General features: G+C 42.0%; 3 protein-coding genes across 4 annotated transcripts; all 3 read left to right on the forward strand.

The window, feature by feature from the left end:
- The first annotated feature begins 411 nt into the window (after positions 1-411).
- Positions 412-6,274, forward strand: LOC120540898 (resistin-like beta). 2 transcript variants are annotated; one of them, XM_039772050.1, is made up of 4 exons: positions 412-511; positions 939-1,079; positions 3,685-3,762; positions 6,036-6,274. In XM_039772050.1, the coding sequence occupies exons 2-4, from the start codon at positions 965-967 to the stop codon at positions 6,167-6,169; spliced, it is 327 nt and encodes a 108-aa protein (XP_039627984.1). In that variant the 5' UTR covers positions 412-511; positions 939-964; the 3' UTR covers positions 6,170-6,274. The 2 variants fall into 2 exon arrangements, with proteins under 2 accessions (XP_039627984.1, XP_039627983.1); XM_039772049.1 differs by lacking the exon at positions 412-511 and adding an exon at positions 555-689.
- Positions 6,275-11,920: 5,646 nt separating this feature from the next.
- Positions 11,921-14,866, forward strand: LOC120539974 (resistin-like beta). The gene is made up of 4 exons (XM_039770382.1): positions 11,921-12,035; positions 13,116-13,270; positions 14,200-14,277; positions 14,539-14,866. The coding sequence occupies exons 2-4, from the start codon at positions 13,153-13,155 to the stop codon at positions 14,670-14,672; spliced, it is 330 nt and encodes a 109-aa protein (XP_039626316.1). The 5' UTR covers positions 11,921-12,035; positions 13,116-13,152; the 3' UTR covers positions 14,673-14,866.
- A 5,344-nt stretch (positions 14,867-20,210) lies between these two features.
- Positions 20,211-22,539, forward strand: LOC120539975 (resistin-like). The gene is made up of 4 exons (XM_039770384.1): positions 20,211-20,270; positions 21,423-21,577; positions 21,873-21,950; positions 22,212-22,539. The coding sequence occupies exons 2-4, from the start codon at positions 21,460-21,462 to the stop codon at positions 22,343-22,345; spliced, it is 330 nt and encodes a 109-aa protein (XP_039626318.1). The 5' UTR covers positions 20,211-20,270; positions 21,423-21,459; the 3' UTR covers positions 22,346-22,539.
- The last annotated feature ends 323 nt before the right edge of the window (positions 22,540-22,862 follow it).

Here is a 22,862-nt window from a genome sequence, read left to right on the forward strand (position 1 = left end):
ACAGGTGGACTCCCGATAAGTTCTGGACACATCTCAAGGAGAATTAAAGCAGCCAGGATAGACCTGAACACAATTTGGAGTGCCACACACTTAACATAAATGAGAGATTTCACGTTCTGATTTTTAATAAATTTGAACACCTTTCATGTTGTCACTTTTGTCATTATGGGCTATTGAGTGTAGACTGATGGGCAAAAATGGCAAATGTATTCATTTAAAATTCAATCTGAAACACAGCGACGTGTGCAAAGTGAAGGGTCCTGAAGACGTTCTGAATCCACTGTAGCAAGTTTAAATATTTATTTAAAAATCTTCAGCGCCATACACACCCTAAAGATAACCAAACTCACTGCCAAAATACATTTTTAGACGGATGGACTCCTCTATTTTAATGCACATACTCATTACTTTTATTGATAAGGGGAAGAAAAGCAAATACACCCTCTGAGAATATAAACTAAAACCAGCAGGCTGTAATCGGAGAACTGGAAAGACTCTCGTCCATCCTGAGGTAAGACTCTGGAATCGCGCTGAAACTTCTTTATTACTTCACTTTATTTTTAATTCTGTTCAACATCATTTAAGAGTGGCCGGAGATGAACTGCATGGTACATGAATTGTATTGAAATGTAAGAGCATAAGAAATTTGACAAACATGACGAGACCGTCCAGTCCATCAGACTCGTCTGGTAAGCCCATAGCTAAGCTGTCTCAATGTCTCCTCCTGACAAGTTTTAAAAGTTCTCAGTGTTTCTGCTTCAATGTCTTGGCTTGGATGTTTTGTTAATCAGTAACGTTTGCATTAATTAACTTATATTCCTCTCTGCTGCGTTTGTTGGATGACATTAGTTAACAACTAGTAGCTGCAGTAGTCACATACGTTTTTTATCTCAACCCTGTGCTGTCAAATCAGTGAATGTATTTCTCTACTCGTTTAGGTAAAAGTAAACCGATAACAAGCACAATGAAGATTATTATATACCTCCTAGCCATGGCATTCGTGTGTTCTGCGCAGAATGACCATCTGACTTTGGATGAAATCTGTGCCCATAGACATGGAGGACAATATCAGCCATCGAGTAAGTAATTGAGATTTACAGATGCTAGGCAAAGAGATGCCCATGGTGTGCACATACAGTGTGGGTTCTCTGTGTACGTGTTGACGGGACTCGTAGCAATAAAATCAGACCGGCTGGGTCACTGGGCGTGTCACACTACAGGAGTGACCGTCACGGGCGCATGCTGAGGCTGGGGGTTTTCTTAAGATTATTTAACTGAAAATACTGGAAAAGTCACATAGTGTAATACGCTTTACTTAAACATGGTGGACAAAGTTCATGTAAAGAGAAAATATCGAGTCAAGTAGAATTTATGATCCTAAGTAAAAGCCTTCATCCATCCATCCATTATCCGACCTGCTATATCCTAACTACAGGGTCACGGGGGTCTGCTGGAGTCAATCCCAGTCAACACAGAGCACAAGACAGGAACAAACCCCGGGCAAGGCGCCAGCCCACTGCAGGGCACACACACACACACACACAGACTAGGGACTATTTAGGATCGCCAATGCACCTAATCTGCATGTCTTTGGACTGTGGGAGGAAACCCATTCAGACACGGGGAGAACATGCAGACTCCACGCAGGGAGGACCCGGGAAAGGAACCCACAGGTCTCCTTACTGCGAGGCAGCAGCGCTACCACTGCCATGTGCATGTGTGTGACTATATATATATATATATATATATATACATACAGTACAGGCCAAAAGTTTGGAGACACCTCCTCATTTAATGTGTTTTCTTTATTTTCATGACCATTTACATTGGTAGATTCTCACTGAAGGCATCAAAACTATGAATGAACACGTGGAGTTATGTGCTTAACAAAAAAAGGTGAAATAACTGAAAACATGTTTTATATTCTAGTTTCTTCAAAATAGCCACCCTTTGCTCTGATTACTGCTTTGCACACTCTTGGCATTCTCTCGATGAGCTTCAACAGGTAGTCACCTCAAATGGTTTTCACTTCACAGGTGTGCCTTATCAGGGTATTTAGTGGAATTTCTTGCTTTATCAATGGGGTTGGGACCAGCAGTTGTGTTGTGCAGAAGTCAGGTTAGTTGGACGATCATTTATTTTTCAACAGGACAATGACCCCAACCGCACCTCCATGCTGTGTAAGGGCTATTTGACCAAGAAGGAGAGTGATGGAGTGCTGGAAACGGTCATGAAAATAAAGAAAACACATTGAATGAGGAGGTGGGTCCAAACTTTTGGCCTGTACTGTATATATATATATATATATATATATATATATATATATATATATATATAATGCCTTGAATGAAATTACCCCGATCTACAGACTGTCAAATAAACGAACCACACGCCGTGGCGCAACGTGAGAGGCTTCACCGCTGACGCCCGAGGTTCGATTCCCGAGAGGGAGTGCAGTGAGTGTGTACGCCTGATGAGCCCAAAATTCGGGCGAAACACGTGTTGCATACTCTTTGCATTATTTGACAGTAAAAACTATACATATATATATATATATATCAATCAATCAATCAACATTTATTTATATAGCACATATTCATACAAAAAATGTAGCTCAAAGTGCTTTACAAAATGAATAGAAAAATAGAAGACACAATAAAAAATAAACATATAGTGGCATGCGGCTGGGGTTGGTACCCAGCCGGGACGCCGAGGGCTTGTGCCTCCTCCAGACCACGAGGGGGCAACCGCCCTGGTTGTGTTGGGGGCCATGGGTAGAGGGCTTGGAAGCCCAACCCTGTAGGGGCCCGTGGTCACTGCCAGGGGCCGCCCCGATGCTTGAAGAACCCTGGACCTCAGCACTTCCGCCACACCAGGAAGTGCTGGGGGGAAGAAAACTGGGGACACCCGGAGGGCTTCCGGGTGCGCAGCCGGCACTTCCGCCACACGGGGGTGTATCTGCGTGCGATTGCCGGGAAGCAACTAGAGCCCATCCGGGCTCGTATATAAGGGGCCGCCTCCCTCCATTCAGTAGCAAGAGTCGGGTGGAAGAGGACGGAACTGAGAGAGAGTGGAGTGGAGGCGGCCAGGACAAAGGCACTAGAGACTGTGAGGCCTGGACTTTGGGGGATCGGTGCTGGAGGCACTGGGTTGTGCACTGAATACTATTTGTAAATATTCTGTAAATAAACGTATGTTGGGTGAGAAAACAATGTCCGTCTATCTGTGTCCGGGTCCCGTTCCACAATATATATATATATACTTAGTTTGTGGCCATGTTGTATTTTGTTTGTGGTTATCGTTCCGTCTGCGTCTTTCAGTCTTCGTGCTTCGGTGTCCCAGTGGTCATCACTGCTAATCAGTCTAACTAACTGGAGTCAGCAGACACTTCTCTAGCTCTCATTGCACCACAATAAGCTACTCAAAACTTGTTCAGTTCCTCCTTCTCCTTTGACTTCAATGCATTTCGTGGAGTTTGGCGAAGTTTGTGAATATTTCTGTGATTTTGTGAAGCATACGATGAAGTGAACTCAGCTCATCACTTAGAGAGCCTCTAATTTGCTTTTAATGGCTGATAATCATTTGAAACTTTCTCTGGCAGGTCTTTCATGAAAGCTAGCTCTGTGTGTGTGTGTGTTTTTCCTATTGTCTCTATAAATATCTCTGTGTTTATTTCTCCATCAGTTACAAAGTACCTGGAGAGAGTAACTCTGAGCTGCACATCAGTATATACTAGAGGAAAAGTGTCCACCTGCCCAACAGGTAAGAGAAATAAATGATGTTAGGATTGGAGACGCACACCCCCCACGAACACGGAAGACTTTCCAGCTACGTGAGGAAGGCGTGATGCTGTGTATCCGAAATAGTGATGCTGGTTACATGTGGGCTAGAATGATAAACGAAGGGCAGAATGTGATGTAATAGGTCATCAAAAAGCAAGGAAGACATCTAAAGACATTTGAAATGCATCTCCTCATCATGTTGGTTCCCCACTCACACTCGCTCTTCTTTCACCAATGAGTCTGACGTGCCACCTTCTCCTATCCTTCCTCTTAAAGTCAGTAACAGCAAGAACAATTCTTCTTCCAGCAACAGAGTCTCACGTCTTCTTCTGTGACGTTATTAGCTATGCGACTTATCTGCTAGGACATTCTCAACGCACCAATCGAACAGGCCATGTAGAAGGAGGGTTATGCTTATATATGTCGCCGCCTCACAGGCTTCAAGCAGTAACTATGAACCAGGCTTGAGACGGCTAACTGCTTAGCACTTCTGCGTCCACCAGACACAGACTGGCAGGACACAATAGGGTCCTGTAAAAGTCCATTTGCCCCCTGGTGGTGGCCACAGACCCCAGTAGGCTTGAGCTCCCGTGCTCATGACCTGGAAACCAAGGGGGCTGCCATCTGTCAACTCGGGAGAGAAACTGTCCTGAAAGTACTCTCTCTATACTCTGGGTGTGCCAGCTGGGTAAGGGCTCTGACCATCCAACACAATGTCCTGCCAACAACATTTCAAAGGGATTGAAATGAGGGCTTTGACATGCACAGCCAGTCCATAATCCTCCATTTCTACATTTTGAGCCATACCCTGGTGGATTTGCTACTGTGCTTCAGATCCTTATCATGTTCAAAGGTCCCTTTCTGGTTCAACTTCAACTTTTGGACAGACAGCTTCACGTTGTCCTCAGGCACACTCTGATATGATGCCCACTTCATAGTTGACTTGATGGCTGAAAAGCTGCTCAGGCCCTCAGGAAGCAAAACAACCCTAAAACCAGAACATTTGCACCACCATTGCTTCACAGCTGATGTGAGGTTCTTCTCCTGAAATGCTGTTTTCATTGTGCCAAACTGTTTCTTTGGCCAAACAGCTCTGTCTTTGATCCATCTGTCCAAAGCACGTTATTCCAGAAGGTCAGGTCTTTCCCCAGATGTTTAATGGTAAACTGTAGGGTCGCTCAAATGTCGTCTTGGGGACAGCAAAGGCTTTTTCCCGGTTCACCTTAGAGGCTGGTCAAATCTGTGCCATCAACTTCTGATTGTCGAAACCAACTTTGCAAGATTTACCTGCAGATCCCACAATGAAATTTTAGAATTCTTGGAGATTCTTTTAGTGTCAAACGGTCAGATCTTGGGCTGAATTTTCTGAGCTGGCCGGTCCTGGACAAATTATTAATTATTTGAAATCGACACGTCTTGTAGACGATTACCCTTACAGTGGAAAGAATGATTTGAAAGGATTTGGACATCTTGGTAAATCCCTCGCCAGACTCCTTGGCATCCACAACCTTCTGCCTGAGGGCCCCAGAGAGCTCTTCTGATCTTGGTGTGATGACCGCACACTCATCAATGTGAGTCATCAATGTGTGAGTTAAAGAAGACAGTCAGGTCCGCCTGCATACTCACTAAGGCCCCTCATGTGGAACACCTGACGCTAATCTGATGGAACTGAAGGGGTGGTAAATGGAGGGGTGGGCTTACTTTTACCATGTGACAAATCTGCACTTTTGTTCATTTACATTATAGACCACATCAATTGTACGTGTCATTTGTTCACATACTGCATGTCACCATTATCTGTTGGCACAGTTTCCATGGGGTGTACTTACTTTTTCAAATAACTGTAGGTGTGGTAGTCCGGTGTCAACAAACATTAGGGCCAAGGATTGTATACTGAGGGTTAATAATTACTCTGGCATTATGAGGCGTCAGCCATTTATTGTGAGCTCTATGCTGCCAATGGCCAAGAGGGTTCTGCAGTATGTTTAACCTGATTATATGACATCATCCTTAAAATGACATGAAAAATTAAGAAATAACAGGACATATGCACCCCCAAATTGTTTTCAAATTGAGAATGATATTATTTAAAAAAATATATATATATATACATTAACATGGCATTCTGTTTATGCCCTCATATGGCTCTGCACTTGAGCCCCACCACTTAGACAGCAAGCGTTGGTGCTGCTTACCCAGAAGACAGAAATCACCAGGAGTCGTCTCACCATGGAGGTCCTCTTTCTTTTTCAGGTTACAGTCCGACTGGCTGCGCCTGCGGGTACGGCTGTGGATCGTGGGACATTCAGAATGAGATGACCTGCCATTGTCAGTGCGCTAACATGGACTGGACGACTGCCCGCTGCTGCAAGCTAAATATCCACTAGAATGGTGCCACCAGAAAGCGTACGACGCCAAGGAATTCCTTCTGTTTCCTTACTTCTTGTTATGAGTAAAAATGCAAATCATTTAAATCCTGCATCATGAAAGAACTGGTCGCCTTGTCCTTATTTGGTTATGGCTGTCACTTGCTGAAGTAACGTAGAGAAATGACAAAGCGAAGACGTGAAAACAAGTCTAAGAGTGATAATAGTAGAATGATATGAAAGGCACTATATGATAGATAGATAGATAGATAGATAGATAGATAGATAGATAGATAGATAGATAGATAGATAGATATGAAAGGCACTATATGATAGATAGATAGATAGATAGATAGATAGATAGATAGATAGATAGATAGATAGATAGATAGATAGATATGAAAGGCACTATATAATAGATAGATAGATAGATAGATAGATAGATAGATAGATAGATAGATAGATAGATAGATAGATAGATAGACAGACAGACATATTACTTTGGTCTGAATACACAACAAAATGACTAAAAAGGAAGAGGATTAAAAAGAATGAAAGCTTCTGACTTGGCCGTCCCTGTCCCCGTGAGACGCTATACAGGCGTATTGCTGTTGGTATAAAGGCCCTTTGCGTTTCTTGACACACCTCAGCTGAATAATCCATAGGCTCAGTCCTCAGTGTTGGTGTGTCACTGAGAGGATGTACAGCGTTGTTCATAATGACACTCAGTTTTGTTTTAATGCTCTCCTTTGCTCTACGACCTCCAGGGGGTCTGGAGTGTGTCTCAGAGCAGAGACCCTGCCCTTTTAATGAGTTTGCTGATTTGAAGTGATGTGACCAGCCCAGGAAACTACACGGGCCATCACAGAGCTATAGAAGATGTGACGGATGTCTCTTCTCACATTAAAGGAATGCAATCTCTTAAGGAGGCCTGCTCTAGCCTTTCCTCAATAGTTCCTCTATGTTCTGAGACCAGTCCAGCCTGTCATTAATGTGGACCCCCACGGACTTGAAGCAGTGACCACCTTGCCATCCACTCTGTGAATGGAGGCTCTTTGGTGGGGCGAAAGTCAATAAGCAGTTCCTTGGTTTTGCTGATGCTAAGATTCAGACAATGTTGTCCCCCTGACTCCTCTCCTCTGCCTCATCCCTCTTATCAGCACAATTCATAAATGCAGAATCATCTGAGAGTTTCTGCCAGTTTCCTGACCTGCTGGTGTATTTCTAGTCTGAAGTGTGCAAAGTGAAGAGAAGAGCAGGCAGGCCTGTTCCTTGTGGTGCTCCAGTGTTGCTCCCACAGTCCTTGAGTGGTCTGCCAGCTGTGATATTCCATGATCCAGGACACCACAGGCTCATCCACCTGCATATCTCTGAGTTTACCCCTTAACAGGAACGGCTGGATGGTTAAGAAGACATCGGAGAAATTACACAGGTCATCCTCACAGTCCTGCCAGGTAATTGCATCATCCACTCCAGTCTTTGTCTGACAGGCACTGGTCTGACAGGTTATTGTGGTGGGTGCAGGTGGTCTACCACAGGTCAGATCAGGTCAGGTTGGGGTGCATGCACTGGTACAGCACATTGCCACCCACCACACAACAAAACAGCTCAGGATCCTAATGGGACCCGGGCACTGCCATACAGCTGGCAAGGCCTCAGCATCACACCAGTTCTGATCCCCAACATGCCCGACCCCATTGGCTCTCCGAAGGTTTCGACTCTTCCGGGGGTTTCTTCCAAGGGCTTTCCCCCCATCCCCTTCATAATGTGAGGAGGCTGCAGCAGAAAGCAGAAAGGAGTCCTGTCTGCCGTCTCAGAATTGTGTGAAGTTTTTACAGAGGCTGGGGTGCCAATCTTGCCACCAACCCCCATGATTTCCCTGCAAGTTGGAGTCAAAGTCATAGCCAGGACAAGAGAACTCATATAGGGCTTCAAGAACTGAGATATAATTGCCACTGGTCTGTAGTCAGTAGGTAAAGAGGTGCCCACCTTACAAAGCAGGATGTCCACCACAGCAGCGGCACTTTGTGGAGCCTTAGTGACAGACTTGACTAGGTTTGTTCCTATCCATTAGTTTGCAGCCACCAAAGTTATTGCTCAATTTCGCACTGAACCTCTTAGAAAATGAGAAAAGGCCTAATCTGTATGTTGGCCATGTCTCACGTGCCAGCGTCGGCAATAAAAATCTCCCTCCAGTGAAGCAATAAGACAGGCTCATCAGTTTGCTTAACAGACTGCTGTGGAAGTCACTGAAGCACTCAGGCCTTTTAATGTTTCACTTATACATGGCACCGTTTGACAGCGGGGGCAATCAGAGAAGAGAATAAGTGACGTCAATAGTCTCTCATCTGTGCCACATAATTTGCACTCCGAAGATGAAGACCTGAGGGTGTGAGCTGCTTGAAGGCCACCGTGTACAGAGCAGGCGGGTGGCACCAACTTAGGGTGATTAGTTATACTTTGCTTCAATAGCCCTGTTATATAGGGACCAGCGTGCCAAGGTACTTCCTAGTAACTCTACAGAAGCCCCCATTTCTCTCACTGGGTGAGCGATTTGCTCAGGTCAGTCAGAGGGTCACTGGCGGACTGAGTGGGCAACCTTGGATTCTCAGGTTCAGGTCTGGCGCCCCCTTGTGGCTGTGGATTTTTGTTCAAGTCAGATTCACAATCAGGGAGTCGTTGTAACCTCTAATTGATCTCATTGTTTAGTTAGCTGGTCTTTTTTCTTAAAAAATCACAATGTTTCGGATTAATATTTCTAAAACAAATTAAGACATTTTTGTACTTATGCCATCACTTTAAATGCTCAACTCTTTTCCGTTGTTTCCCTACTAATTGATTTTTTGGCTCCTAATATAATAACAAGTGGAGTAGACAATATGGAGGTCAACGTCACTGAAGGCTGCTGTTACTTGAAGGTCAGACTGGCTAGCGAGGCTTAAATGACCAGAACACCCGGAAAGGAGAAATGAAAAGCCTTTTAAATCCCGAATACAAACACTACACTATCTCAATATAACATTTATTAAGGCTTGCTAAATAACTCGCTAACTTGGGAAACAGCACATTGCCTAATTAGGGCAGGAGTTCAATTAAAAGCAGAAGCTGATTGGAGCAAAAACCTGCAGCCCCGGGAGCCCCCCAGGAGTGAACCTGAGACCCGCTGCTCTATGTCAGTGCTTCTGATGTCCTGTCTTATGGCTAGGAGTCCCAAAGCACTAAAGGGGGAAATCTGGTCAAAAACACTGGCAAAAAGGACCATGTAGAATCTTTATTAACTTTTATTTCATAAGTGCAGGTGACATAGTCACATTCATTTTTTATATGTCTACATATTCAGCTTCATTTTGATTCTATATTTACTGCCTTAAGTAAGCGTATTAGAGAGATGTTAAGAGTGCATCATGACCACCACATGACAAACCAACTCAGGATCCCAGATTAGGGCCCGAGTGTAGCCATGCGACAAGTGACACCTCAGCACCACATTAGTGCAGATGGAGTGCCAATTCTGCCATCGACCCCCAAGTTTTTCCCTGCAGGTTGTAAGGCCTACATGCAGATTAACGTCAGACCCAGGACAGAGCAATAGCAGGTCAAGGGCCCAAAAGAGCAGAGTCACTTTTGGCATTTTACAGGATTTGAACCGGCAACCTTCCGATTACCAGTGCAGATCCCAAGCCCCAGAGCCACCACTCTGTCAACTAAGTGTATTAGTAGTAATAATATGTAATTAATGTATTAATAATAATAATTACTAGGGGGCTTTGCCCCCTGCTCGCTTTGCTCACCAACCCCCTGGCTTGCGCTACACGCTAGCCTCTTTGCGGTTCTGCCGCTCATGTATGGGGATGCGGATATACAATTCAAACAGATTTTTATTTTAATGGGAATTGTTACATATGCATCAGTGCAACGTATAACCACCCGTGATTGAATGTCATTTCTTTCGCTCTATTAAATAAAACGACTTTTTCGAATGTTTGACTCTGTGATTTTGTTGTCTTTGCAAAAGCTATTCTAACGGGAAACTGTTAACGTTTTATTACGAATGGCATATCAATCTCTGTTGCATTATACGATTTCATTTTGTTTGGCTTTTAAATTAACACGCAAATACTTTTTAAACTTACACTTTTACTGTAAAATTTCAGTAAAAACTATTTTTTAAATTAAATTTTTGTCAAAATTGCATTGAATTTCAATTGTGTGTTTGGACTTTCATCGTGACAATGCAACACATAACTGCCCGTGAGTGAATTTCGTTTTGTTTCTCTCTAATAAATAAACCGACTTTTTCGAATGTTTGTCTCTGAGATTTGTTAATTGTCTTTGCAAAAGTTATTCTAAGGGGAAACTGTTAACGTTTTAATACGAATGGCATATCAAGATCTCCTTTGTTGTCTAATGTTATCCCCTTAAGATGTCATACATCCTTCTTTCTACAGTAATTCATGCGGAGGAAGACCTAACGGTGTTAATGGTTGTAGTTATTCTTCGTGATATTCTAAGTTGTTTTTTTTTTTATCATTTTCCGGACCATCACCACCAACTGTTTCAGCAGTCTATTGATATGCATTTTGCCGTGTAACCGATCGTCATTTTTGGCGTTAATTCATTTGACTTCATCGTTTCTTGGTGATAGGATTGCCCTGTACGCATTTCTTCTGTTGATAACCCTTCGGGATGAAATTCTCCAATAAATAGATAGATAGATAGATAGATAGATAGATAGATAGATAGATAGATAGATAGATAGATAGATAGATATTAATTTTAGTATAGTAGGCAGGATTAGATAGATAGATAGATAGATAGATAGATAGATAGATAGATAGATAGATAGATAGATAGATAGATAGATAGATAGATAGATAGATAGATAGATAGATAGATAGATAGATAGTATCATGCATGTGCGAGTAGGAGTAAGCTGTATGCAGCAAGTGAAGGTAATTCTACGCCAGGCCAGGGGGTGGCAGGGTGCACTAAACCCTCTTCTGTTGTCGCTACCGACCAAACACAGGAAAACCTGCCTGATTTAACCTTGAAGACATCACTTCTGGCCATGGCCTTTAAAGCCGCCATGTTCTGAACATTAGACCAATTCTTGTTTGGACTCCACCCTATGCACGAGTGCTATTTCAAAACCCATTTGCAGCCAGGGACAATATATGGGTGGCTGCCCCAAACCTTTTTGTGTGTGTCGAGGCTGTTAATTTCACAATCGATAGATAGATAGATAGATAGATAGATAGATAGATAGATAGATAGATAGATAGATAGATAGATAGATAGATATGAAAGGCACTATATGATAGATAGATAGATAGATAGATAGATAGATAGATAGATAGATAGATAGATAGATAGATAGATAGATAGATAGATAGATAGATAGATAGATAGATAGATAGATAGATAGATCTGAACCCAGACACACTTGCCATAAGCACAGGCAACAGTAAATGGAGATAAAAATCCAGAAAACAAGGGTGGGAGAGAAAGCGACTAACTTAGGCTGAGGAAAGTTGGACCCCTGAGTGGCTGCTTCAGATGTTTCCCAGAAGCTTTTCTTTTGTTAGTTGTTCTGAGCAGGAAGTGGGTACATTTTATTGAAAGAGCTGATTGTGTTACGGAAAGAGGTGCCCTGCAAACATGAACTGAGAACGCAATGAGGAAACGAGTTTGTAGCATTCCTCTGATGAAAGCTGATTATGCAATCAGATCCACAAGCTTTCAAAATCCACGTCTCTTATGTCAGCATCATTTTGTAATTCTATCCAAAGTTCCGTAAGCATGGATTCTTTTTTGTAGCAAGGGGATATAAATTGCAGTAGCCAGAGTACAAGATTCAGAGATCTGCTAGAACTTCGTTCACGCTCAGGTAAGTGGCCTCTCAAGATCTGTGCAAACATCGAGCAAGAAGGAAGATAAGAAGTGTGGGTTATGCCAAAAGTTGGGTAGCGATTTGTTTTTTTTTACCTTCCCTTTATATTAATGTTGGGCAAGCAAAAGTCAGCCATTGTGGTTAGCACTACCACCTCACAGCTCTATGGGCCCGAGTTTGAATTCTGAGCTTGGCATGTTACAGGGTGTGTATGTTCTCCTCATGTTCATGTCAGGTTTTTCCAGGTCTGTCTGTTCTTCCACATCCTAAAGATGTGCAGATTATGCTAATGTGTACCACAATGTGTGTGTGTACGTATGTACGTGCAAAGGTCTGTAAAAAGTTGGCTCCTGTCCTGCATCTCATGCTGCTCGGTAAGCTCAGGCTCTGGCAACTCACAGCTACATGAAGTGGATTAAGGAACTGGACTGATGGGTAGGAGAAACCCAGAGCTACCATTTATGCAACACACTCCTTAGAGTGCAAACTAGAAAAAGACGCATGCTGTCTTAGCAGTGAGGAGTGCAGGGCAGAGCACACGGTAGCAGAATCTCCACCCAAAAACAATGGGCAAGGAGACACAAGGAGAACATACAAACACAACAACAAGGGAATGAAACTGGGGCTGGAGAGTGCTGCCAGCTTAGCCACCATGCCACACTAGACAACAACATAGATAGATAGATAGATAGATAGATAGATAGATAGATAGATAGATAGATAGATAGATAGATAGATAGATAGATAGATAGATAGATAGATAGATATTGCAGTGTGTTTTTTTTAATGTGAGATGCTGCATATTCTCCACATGAAGACAACAAAACAAGACTTGATCTACCACAGATTGTTATTTAAATGACTGGAAGACACTTGCAGAATTATAACACCAAAAAGTTTCCAGTTGATAAATGAGCAACCTCTTTCTTGTATGAGAATTTAATTTCTATATAAATCACTTTGCTCAGCTGAGGTTGGGGGGCAAATGGGAAATTCTGAGAAAGTGTTGAGTGAACTCCAGACAGGTTCACAGTGATTTGTACAATAAAATGAAGACCATGAAAACTCTTTCTGCAGGTCTGCCATTTTTTGGGAACTGCAAACTTGAAGAACCATGAAGTCGGCCGCACTGCTGCTGCTGCTCATGACACTCTGGTGCCCCTCCAGTGCTCAGCAATGCAGCTTCCAGGACTTGGTGAGACTTGGAAGTGATGCGCTGTTGAAGTCCTTGGGTAAGTGTGTCTCATTTATGGGACCGATGGAAACAGTGAGTGGTGTCCACCAAAAACAAGAAGAGTAACTTAAAATGTACAAACTGCAAGAATGCATTGCAGCAGATTACAGGGGCAGTTCTACTATGAAGCTTTAGGGCCCCCAAAGTCTGACTCATGTGGAACACGAGGACAAGAGTGGCCCCTGTAGTCGTAGACTCACTGGAAACCATCAAGCCCGGGTTCTAAGAGAAACTGGATAAACTCCTGTGTAAAGTCAGCATGAAAAACATCCAGAAGATCGCACTCCTCAGCGTTGCCCGTATTCTTAGACAAGTCTTCAGCTATGAGCCTGAGAGGTCTGGTTGTCCTCTGGTGAACACACCAGCATATGATAATGCGCTGAGAGGAGGGTGATGATAATGATGATAATAATAATAACAATAATAATAATTGTAAGTTCCAGCCTTGTGATGCACTATCTGAACACTAGAGGGCAGGCAGCCCAACTGGTACCAGGGTTGTGTGACCATTTAATTAGTGAGCAGGTGAGTGTTGGCTACAAAACCTCCTGGCTGACAGGTGGCAGCACATGGTTGCTCCTTCTAGAACCTGGGGCCACGTTGTCCTATCAAGGAAAAGTCTGGAAAGGTCTGGAAGGAGTCCATTGTTCACCCACCTCACCAGCAGAAGGCAGAACACATTCCCTGACATAACGTAGAACCTCTGATTGACTGCATAAAGGATAAGCTCAGTTGAAGTTATTTTTGTATGCATTCATTTGCCATGGGACATTATGATCTAAAGTTTCTCTTCAGGAATGTCCCCACCTCACCACACCTTGGGCTGAATGTCCCTCAGCTTCCTCACTGCTGTATTTGTATTCTGTATCAATGACACTCGACCTGCTCTCAGCCAAGCCGTTGGCTTTCTTTTCGTTTCACTTTTAGCTTCAGCTGTTCTGGAAAAAGCAACTCTGAGCTGCACAAGTACCAGTTCATCTGGATCATACGCCAACTGCCCATCAGGTAAGTTAAAGTTCACCCTAATGATCTGTCTTTATGATTGGCATCACTGAGAAACGTCCAGCATGTCAGCAACAGATGGAGGAGATCTGAAATTTCTCCATGCTGTCCAGTTTCTGCATGCTGCCCCATATAGTTTAAGATGTTTGTCACTTGTCACCGCTTTGTCTGAGATTTTTATTTCTGGGCATCACACATGTGCAATTCCAAAGATACCTGAGGTTCACCTAAATAATAAAAAGCACAAAAATTGAAATTTTACAGATTACTTACCAGTAAGCTGTTCTTGTGGGAACGCCTGTGGTTCCTGGGACATTCAGAACGAGAAGACCTGCCACTGCCAGTGTGCCAACCAGGACTGGACTTCTGCCCGCTGCTGCAAGATAGGAATCAAGTAGAGGGCACAGCCGCCACCTGACTGCTTCAGATCAGAGGAGACCCTGCCAAATGGATGAATTCTGCACTCCCCCTTGAATTTACTCTGTTTTATTCTGTCAGGCCCTCTTGTGTATTGCAGGAATATATGGAGGTGCATTTGACTTTTTGATTATAAAAATAAAAAAATATGAAAAATAAATCAATGCAGCATTAACATGGCGTCATCAGAGTGTCCTTACTGGTGTAAATCCTTGTGGTGAGGCTGTAGACAGTAAAATGTGTGTTTGTGTGTGTGTGTGTGTGTAGTAGAGAGCACCAAATGACAAAGAAAACTTTACTTTATATAGCGCCTTCTGTAGTGATCACCCTCTCATGCTGGTTCACAAGTCATTTTATTATAACGCTTAATATTCTGCAATGGACTGGCGTCCTGTCCAGGGATTGTTCCTGCTTTGCGCCTTTCCCGTGACCCTGTCTCCGGATAACAGCGGGTATGGCCGGGTGTAGGAATGACAGGTGGGAGTAACAGAGGAAAGTTTGGGACACCAAACGGGTCATCACGTTTAACGCTGGTCCAAACCGAAAAACACACCTATAGGCGACAAAGCGAAAATAGTCACTTGGGTAAAATTATAAATACAACCTTTTAATAATAATAATAAAAATAATGATAATAATAATCTATCTTTCAATATAATACGCTACCGTGGCTGTTCATTTGTCTGTCCAGGGTTTTAAATCACCTGTAGTTTGCAAACCGTTTGAACGATTGATCTGAAATTTAGTGCGCATATACCATGTGATGTCTCCTATCCGCTTTCGGGGTGATGACTTTTATTGCTCATTTTATTTTTATTTTATTTTATTGTAGAATCAACCCTCGGCAGCGCAGCAGGACGGCACATGCGTATGTGCGCCGTTCTCATTTCCTACCACCTTCACTAATCATTCTTGAGGCAGATTGAAGACTTAAGTGCCAGCTTAAGTGAAAAATGAAGAAAAACATACTAAGTAATTGTAACACAAAAACTAACTTAATCAGTTTTAACGCGAAAAGATGCCAACGAAAGAAGAGACGTAGCGGGCCGCTAGGGTGGAGAAAAGAAGAGCTGCTCAGGAAGCAGCAAGCGCATCAACCTCTGAGCAAACGAATGATCAACAGAGACAGAAAAAGAGGATGAAAACTAGGAATGCTCAAGTCAAGTGTATTCACTGCACGTTATCGTGCTGTACGCCGTTACTGGTCTAGTATAATAAGTCTTAGGTTGAGACGTGATCTTCTCGGAGACACTTTAACATCCTGTGAGACAAGGCAGTGAGACAAAAGGACAGCCGCTGTACTGGCTTTTAAATGATCAACGCACAGCACAACATGCAGATCATGCAGCATGGCACAATCAGCAGCTGGCTTAGCGAGCAGGGGGCTTTGCCCCCTAGTAATAATAATAATATTGCAATACAATCTTAATAATAATATTGTGATTCTGATAAGGATCGATCTCAGGAGTTCCATCCAGTGTGTTACCCCTTGTGGAAATGATGCCTCCTTCTGGGCAGCCAGGCTACTTATGGAAGGGGCGGAGCTAAGTGCCCTCACTGGGTGGTTTCTCTGTGCTGCGCGGAAAGGAGGAGAAGAGAAATTTAGCAACAGGCATCACATACTTCAGTCAAGCCCATGACGACATCCTCTGATGAGCATGCATGACGCGGGTTTAGAAAATGGATAAATGGATAAGTCATTGTTAGTGTATTCCTGAAGGGACAATTTTAGTGAATTCACCAGGGACACCCATTTAGTCAGAGGTGTAGAATGTGCAATTACAGTGATCCCTCGCTATATCGCGCTTCGACTTTCGCGGCTTCACTCTATCGCCGATTTTAAATGTAAGCACATCTAAATATATATCATGGATTTTTCGCTGGTTCGCCGCTTTCTGCGGACAGTGGGTCTTTTAATTTAGGTTACATGCTTCCTCAGTTTGATTGCCCAGTTGATTTCATACAAGGGACGCTATTGGCGGATGGCTTAGAAGCTACCCAATCAGAGCATGTATTACATATTAACTAAAACTCCTCAATGATATACGATGTGCTTCCCGCGCGGTGCTTGTTTGCTTCTCTCCATCTTTTTCTCACTCTCTCTGCCTGACGGAGGGGGTGTGAGCAGAGGGGCTGTTTGCACAGAGGACACGGACGCTCCTCTACAAAATGCCGCTTTATCGCGGTGCTTCTGTATACTTAAAAGCACGTATTGATTTTTTGATTTTTTGCTTTTCTTAGCGAGCGCTCTCTCTGACATTCTCTGCTCCTGACGGCGCTCAATTGAAGATAAGATATGTTTGCATTCTTTTATTTGTGAGAAAGAACTGTCATCTCTGTCTTGTCATGGAGCACAGTTTAAACTTTTGACTAATGGGTGTTATTTCATGTCTAGAGGGCTCTAATAATGTTAACAGGGTGGGAGAGTTTATTAGAGCTTAAAATATATAAAAATAACCATACAAACATATGGTTTCTACTTCGCGGATTTTCACCTATCGCGGGTTGGGGGGTCTGGAACGCAACCCCCGCGATCGAGGAGGGATTACTGTAATGTGGAGTTTTATGTACAGTATCATCTTTCCTAACTGCACACGACTTCAATACGGTTTACAACAATTGACAAAGATTCCAAAAATGGTTTGTGGGGGGGGGGGCACCCGTATATTATCGCCTGGCTGCTAAATAGGATTAAATGATGTACAGATGTGTACTGATCAGAGTCCAAAACAGAACTGAGGGGATAGAGGAAAGATGGCGGCTTAAAAGGCCAGTATAGGAAGTGATGTCAAAAGGGCCGGAACCGGAAGGGTCCTCATCTATAAGCTCTGACCCGGAAGTGACATCATCAATGGGGGCAGAACTGGAAGTGACATAATCAGGGCCGTGAACGGTCTGCAGAAAAGTGAGAAAAAGAGTCAGTGCACTCCGCCACCCCCTGGTCTGGCGTGGAATTACTCTCGTTCAGGCCTTTTAGCTGCCTCCCACATACATAAGTGTGACACCATGTTATGATCCCGTCACACAAAAGCTCAAAAAATGGGTGAAGGCCTTGAAAAACCACAAGCCAGAGCAGCCCATCTCCCAGATCTGGCTCATCACAGGCAGCCTAACCCCAACTCACAAGGGCAGGCTTCAAACCAACACAAGCCCAAAAATGGGAATCGGGCTTTTAAATGACAAAAGTTCAAAATGTCCACAAAATTAAGAGAGGAAAACTGTAGTACTAGGGTGTTGTACCGTGTTAGCCATTATGAATGTAGTGAGAAGTCAAGCAAAATGACAACTTTTATTGGCTAACTAAAAAGATTAAAATATGCAGGCTTTCGAGGCAACTCAGGCTCCTTCTTCAAGCAAATGAACTGTAAAACCTCTGGTCTGAATACAAAACAAAGTTCTTTTATATTTAGAAATTCATTACAGGATTCAAAAGGATTGCAAAAATAATCACAGGAGCAAAAAAAAAAAAAAAATCAAGGCTAATTTAATTTCCCAAATGTATAGAAGCACATTAGGGCCATGGAGAAGAAAACCAAATACGGACACAGTGAAGAAAAAAAAGTGTATGTCGAGAATAAAGTCTTTATTCTCCATATATAATTTTTTTTTCTTCTCTGTGGCCCTAATACGCTTCCATACAAATGGGCTTACATTAAAACTCGAGTTAAAATTTGACAAATATCATCGTTCACTACCATCTATGACATGCGCTCCTGTCACGTCAAAAACGTTATCCATTGTCCATCTCTACCTGGAAAAACTCTCTGAGGTTTGACATTCATTGGCTAGTTATACTGCATTATTTGGATCTACTGTATATACTCAAGGATAAGTTCTCCCGCGGATAAGTTGGGACTTGATTTTACCGTATAATTTCTGGTATTTTATAATGTCAGTTGTATAAGTCGAATGTGGAAAACTCACACTATTGGTCCAAGAGATTATGATATGATACCTGAAATAGTAACCACGGAGCACACAGCCTTTTATTTCTATGTGTGTGCAGCAATGCGCTGTATCAGCGTGTACTCCTAACCTCTCTGTTTCTCTCTCTATTGTGTCTACATGACCACATGGTAATACCCAAACTATTCCGAAGTGACGTTTGCACTGACTTGTGTTTTTTGTGTCTCACACCCTCATACACCTTTATCGTAAGAGCATCCCTTATCTACGATGGAGCATTCGATCAGAAGAAAACATGAAGCTGGCTTTAAATTAAAAGTCGTTAAAGTGGCGAAAGAAATTGGTAACTGTGCTGCTGCAACAAAATTTGATGCATCTGAGAGACTGGTGCGAGATTGGAGCAGGCAAGAACGGCCGTATAAGTCGGGGTCTGATTTTATGATCGATTTTTCAATACGTGAGTATATACGGTATTAGTGAACATACAGCAAATAAAGAGTCCTAGGTAAATGTTTAAAGATGATTAAAGTTCAGTTTTATTGATTTGTTACATTAAGCTTTTCAATTTAGTTCAGGAACCTAAATAAATTGCACGTTTGTGGAGCTGCCTTGGTAAGATAAGATTGTCACCATCACTGTAAGCTACCTGACAAGGCCAGCTGTTTAAATTCAGAGCTACAGAACAACTTCAAAGTTTAAACAGTAACTTCATTATGTGATACAAATGTGTGTGTGTTTATTTTACTTTAGAGAAGTGTTAAATGCTATACATTAAAAAAAATGCTAACAGAGCTCAATTCTTACTTGTTTTCTGCAATGGCAACCCTCAAGAGTGTATTTTTCTGAGACAGTTGTGTAAACAGTCATAGCTGTAAGTAATTGAACATCCCCCTCGACATCCTCATTTTGTCAAATCTAAACCCCGCCATGTGTCGCTTTCCCACAGTCCCGGCTCCTCTCTTGTGTCTTCAGGTTTCCACGTGCAGGTCTGGCAGTGATGATTCCACTTGAATCAAAGAAGGTGGCCGACGCCATTCACAGCTTCACTTAAGGGGAGCAAAAAAAATGCTGGCGCCGTCTCTGCAGAGGACATGAGATTAGAGCAAAAGAAATATACTGGGGGACTCCTGTATCTCTTTATTTGTGATTCGGCTTGCCTTGCAGAAATGGAAGAATTCAAATCCGTCATCCATAATCTAACAGAAAGGTGTGTTGGTATGTAACACTAGAAACAAATCCCTACAGGGAATGCCGCTTGGAATTTGTTATTTTTCTGTTTATCCTTTGATTTTTTCTTTTAAGCTGAATGAAGAAATCTTTCGTAATATGACTTTTGTTCACATGGTAGGGGTGCTGATAATGTTTCTTTTTTTGTAATTTCTGATATTCATATTTATTTTAATAATAATAATAATAATTTTCAATTATTTTATTGGTGTGAAAAGCTTTTCGTCCTTATTGATACATGATCCTTTAGCCTTAAAAGTTTATAAAAAGAAATAAAGCCAAAGAGATAATCATTAGTTTCACACAACATACTTGATAATTTTCCTGGAATAATTAGCAATTGGATCGCAATGTCACAAAACCCGCTTTTCTTCAGCCAGCAGGGTATAAATTACAGCTGGGAGGTGCCAGGATTCAGAGTTCTACCAGAATTCATCCACTTTCAGGTAAGCGGCTCTAGATAGATAGATAGATAGATAGATAGATAGATAGATAGATATGAAAGGCACTATATACAGATAGATAGATAGATAGATAGATAGATAGATAGATAGATAGATAGATAGATAGATAGATAGATAGATAGATAGATATGAAAGGCACTATATACAGATAGATAGATAGATAGATAGATAGATAGATAGATAGATAGATAGATATGAAAGGCACTATATGATAGATATGAAAGGCACTATATGATAGATAGATAGATAGATAGATATGAAATGCACTATATGAAAGGCACTATATAGATAGATAGATAGATAGATAGATAGATAGATAGATATTGAAGGCACTATATACAGATAGATAGATAGATAGATACATAGATAGATAGATAGATAGATAGATATGAAATGCACTATATACAGATAGATAGATAGATAGATAGATAGATAGATAGATAGATAGATAGATAGATAGATATGAAAGGCACTATATGATAGATATGAAAGGCACTATATGATAGATAGATAGATAGATAGATAGATATGAAATGCACTATATGATAGATAGATATGAAAGGCACTATATACAGATAGATAGATAGATAGATAGATAGATAGATAGATAGATAGATAGATATGAAAGGCACTATATGATAGAGATAGATAGATAGATAGATAGATAGATAGATAGATAGATAGATAGATAGATATGAAAGGCACTATATAGATAGATAGATAGATAGATAGATAGATAGATAGATAGATAGATAGATAGATAGATATGAACGGCACTATATGATAGATAGATAGATAGATAGATAGATAGATAGATAGATAGATAGATAGATAGATAGATTAATGGGATTAATTGGGATTAATAAAATATCTATCTAACTATTTAAAAGATAGATAGACAGATATGAAAGGCACTATACAGATTGATAGATAGATAAGGCACAATATAGTTATACTCAATAGATCTTCTTCAAAACCTCTTTCTTGTATGAGAATTTAATTTCTATATAAATCATTTTGCTCAGCTGAGGTTGGGGGGCAAATGGGAAATTCTGAGAAAGTGTTGAGTGAACTCCAAACAGGTTCACAGTGATTTGTACAATAAAATGAAGACCATGAAAACTCTTTCTGCAGGTCTGCCATTTTTTGTGAACTGCAAACTTGAAGAACCATGAAGTCGGCCGCACTGCTGCTGCTGCTCACGACACTCTGGTGCCCCTCCAGTGCTCAGCAATGCAGCTTCCAGGACTTGGTGAGACTTGGAAGTGATGCGCTGTTGAAGTCCTTGGGTAAGTGTGTCTCATTTATGGGATCGATGGAAACAGTGAGTGGTGTCCACCAAAAACAAGAAGAGTAACTTAAAATGTACAAACTGCAAGAATGCATTGCAGCAGATTATAGGGGCAGATTACAATTTGCCATGGGACATTATGATCTAAAGTTTCTCTTCAGGAATGTCCCCACCTCACCACACCTTGGGCTGAATGTCCCTCAGCTTCCTCACTGCTGTATTTGTATTCTGTATCAATGACACTCGACCTGCTCTCAGCCAAGCCGTTGGCTTTGTTTTTGTTTCACTTTTAGCTTCAGCTGTTCTGGATAAAGCAACTCTGAGCTGTACAAGTATCAGTTTGTCTGGATCATACGCCACCTGCCCATCAGGTAAGTTAAAGTTCACCCTAATGATCTGTCTTTATGATTGGCATCACTGAGAAACGTCCAGCATGTCAGCAACAGATGGAGGAGATCTGAAATTTCTCCATGCTGTCCAGTTTCTGCATGCTGCCCCATATAGTTTAAGATGTTTGTCACTTGTCACCACTTTGTCTGAGATTTTCATTTCTGGGCATCACACATGTGCAATTCCAAAGATACCTGAGGTTCACCTAAATAATAAAAAGCACAATAATTGAAATTTTACAGATTACTTACCAGTAAGCTGTTCTTGTGGGAAAGCCTGTGGTTCCTGGGACATTCAGAACGAGAAGACCTGCCACTGCCGGTGTGCCAACCAGGACTGGACTTCTGCCCGCTGCTGCAAGATAGGAATCAAGTAGAGGGCACAGCTACCACCTGACTGCTTCAGATCAGAGGAGACCCCGCCAAATGGATGAATTCTGCACTCCCCCTTGAATTTATTCTGTTTTATTCTGTCAGGCCCTCTTGTGTATTGCAGGAATATATGGAGGTGTATTTGACTTTTTGATTATAAAAATAAAAAAATATGAAAAATAAATCAATGCAGCATTAACATGGCGTCATCAGAGTGTCCTTACTGGTGTAAATCCTTGTGGTGAGGCTGTAGACAGTAAAATGTGTGTGTGTGTGTGTGTGTGTGTGTGTGTGTGTGTGTGTAGTAGAGAGCAACAAATGACAAAGAAAACTTTACTTTATATAGCGCCTTCTGTAGTGATCACCCTCTCATGCTGGTTCACAAGTCATTTTATTATAACGCTTAATATTCTGCAATGGACTGGCGTCCTGTCCAGGGATTGTTCCTGCTTTGCGCCTTTCCCGTGACCCTGTCTCCGGATAACAGTGGCTATGGCCGGGTGTAGGAATGACAGGTGGGAG

Source organism: Polypterus senegalus, chromosome 12 (genome assembly GCF_016835505.1).
Source record: "Polypterus senegalus isolate Bchr_013 chromosome 12, ASM1683550v1, whole genome shotgun sequence".
In the NCBI taxonomy this organism is placed as follows: Eukaryota; Metazoa; Chordata; class Cladistia; order Polypteriformes; family Polypteridae; genus Polypterus; species Polypterus senegalus.

Bases quoted from the DNA above. Each gene is read 5' to 3' on its own strand.
- LOC120539975 (XM_039770384.1), top strand. From the start codon at position 21,460: ATGAAGTCGGCCGCACTGCTGCTGCTGCTCACGACACTCTGGTGCCCC. The intron at 21,578-21,872 runs GTAAGTGTGTCT...TTTCACTTTTAG, and splicing joins TGCGCTGTTGAAGTCCTTGG to CTTCAGCTGTTCTGGATAAA. The intron at 21,951-22,211 runs GTAAGTTAAAGT...GAAATTTTACAG, and splicing joins ATACGCCACCTGCCCATCAG to ATTACTTACCAGTAAGCTGT.
- LOC120540898 (XM_039772049.1), top strand. From the start codon at position 656: ATGACGAGACCGTCCAGTCCATCAGACTCGTCTG. The intron at 690-938 runs GTAAGCCCATAG...CTACTCGTTTAG, and splicing joins CAGTCCATCAGACTCGTCTG to GTAAAAGTAAACCGATAACA. The intron at 3,763-6,035 runs GTAAGAGAAATA...TTTCTTTTTCAG, and splicing joins AGTGTCCACCTGCCCAACAG to GTTACAGTCCGACTGGCTGC.
- LOC120539974 (XM_039770382.1), top strand. From the start codon at position 13,153: ATGAAGTCGGCCGCACTGCTGCTGCTGCTCATGACACTCTGGTGCCCC. The intron at 13,271-14,199 runs GTAAGTGTGTCT...TTTCACTTTTAG, and splicing joins TGCGCTGTTGAAGTCCTTGG to CTTCAGCTGTTCTGGAAAAA. The intron at 14,278-14,538 runs GTAAGTTAAAGT...GAAATTTTACAG, and splicing joins ATACGCCAACTGCCCATCAG to ATTACTTACCAGTAAGCTGT.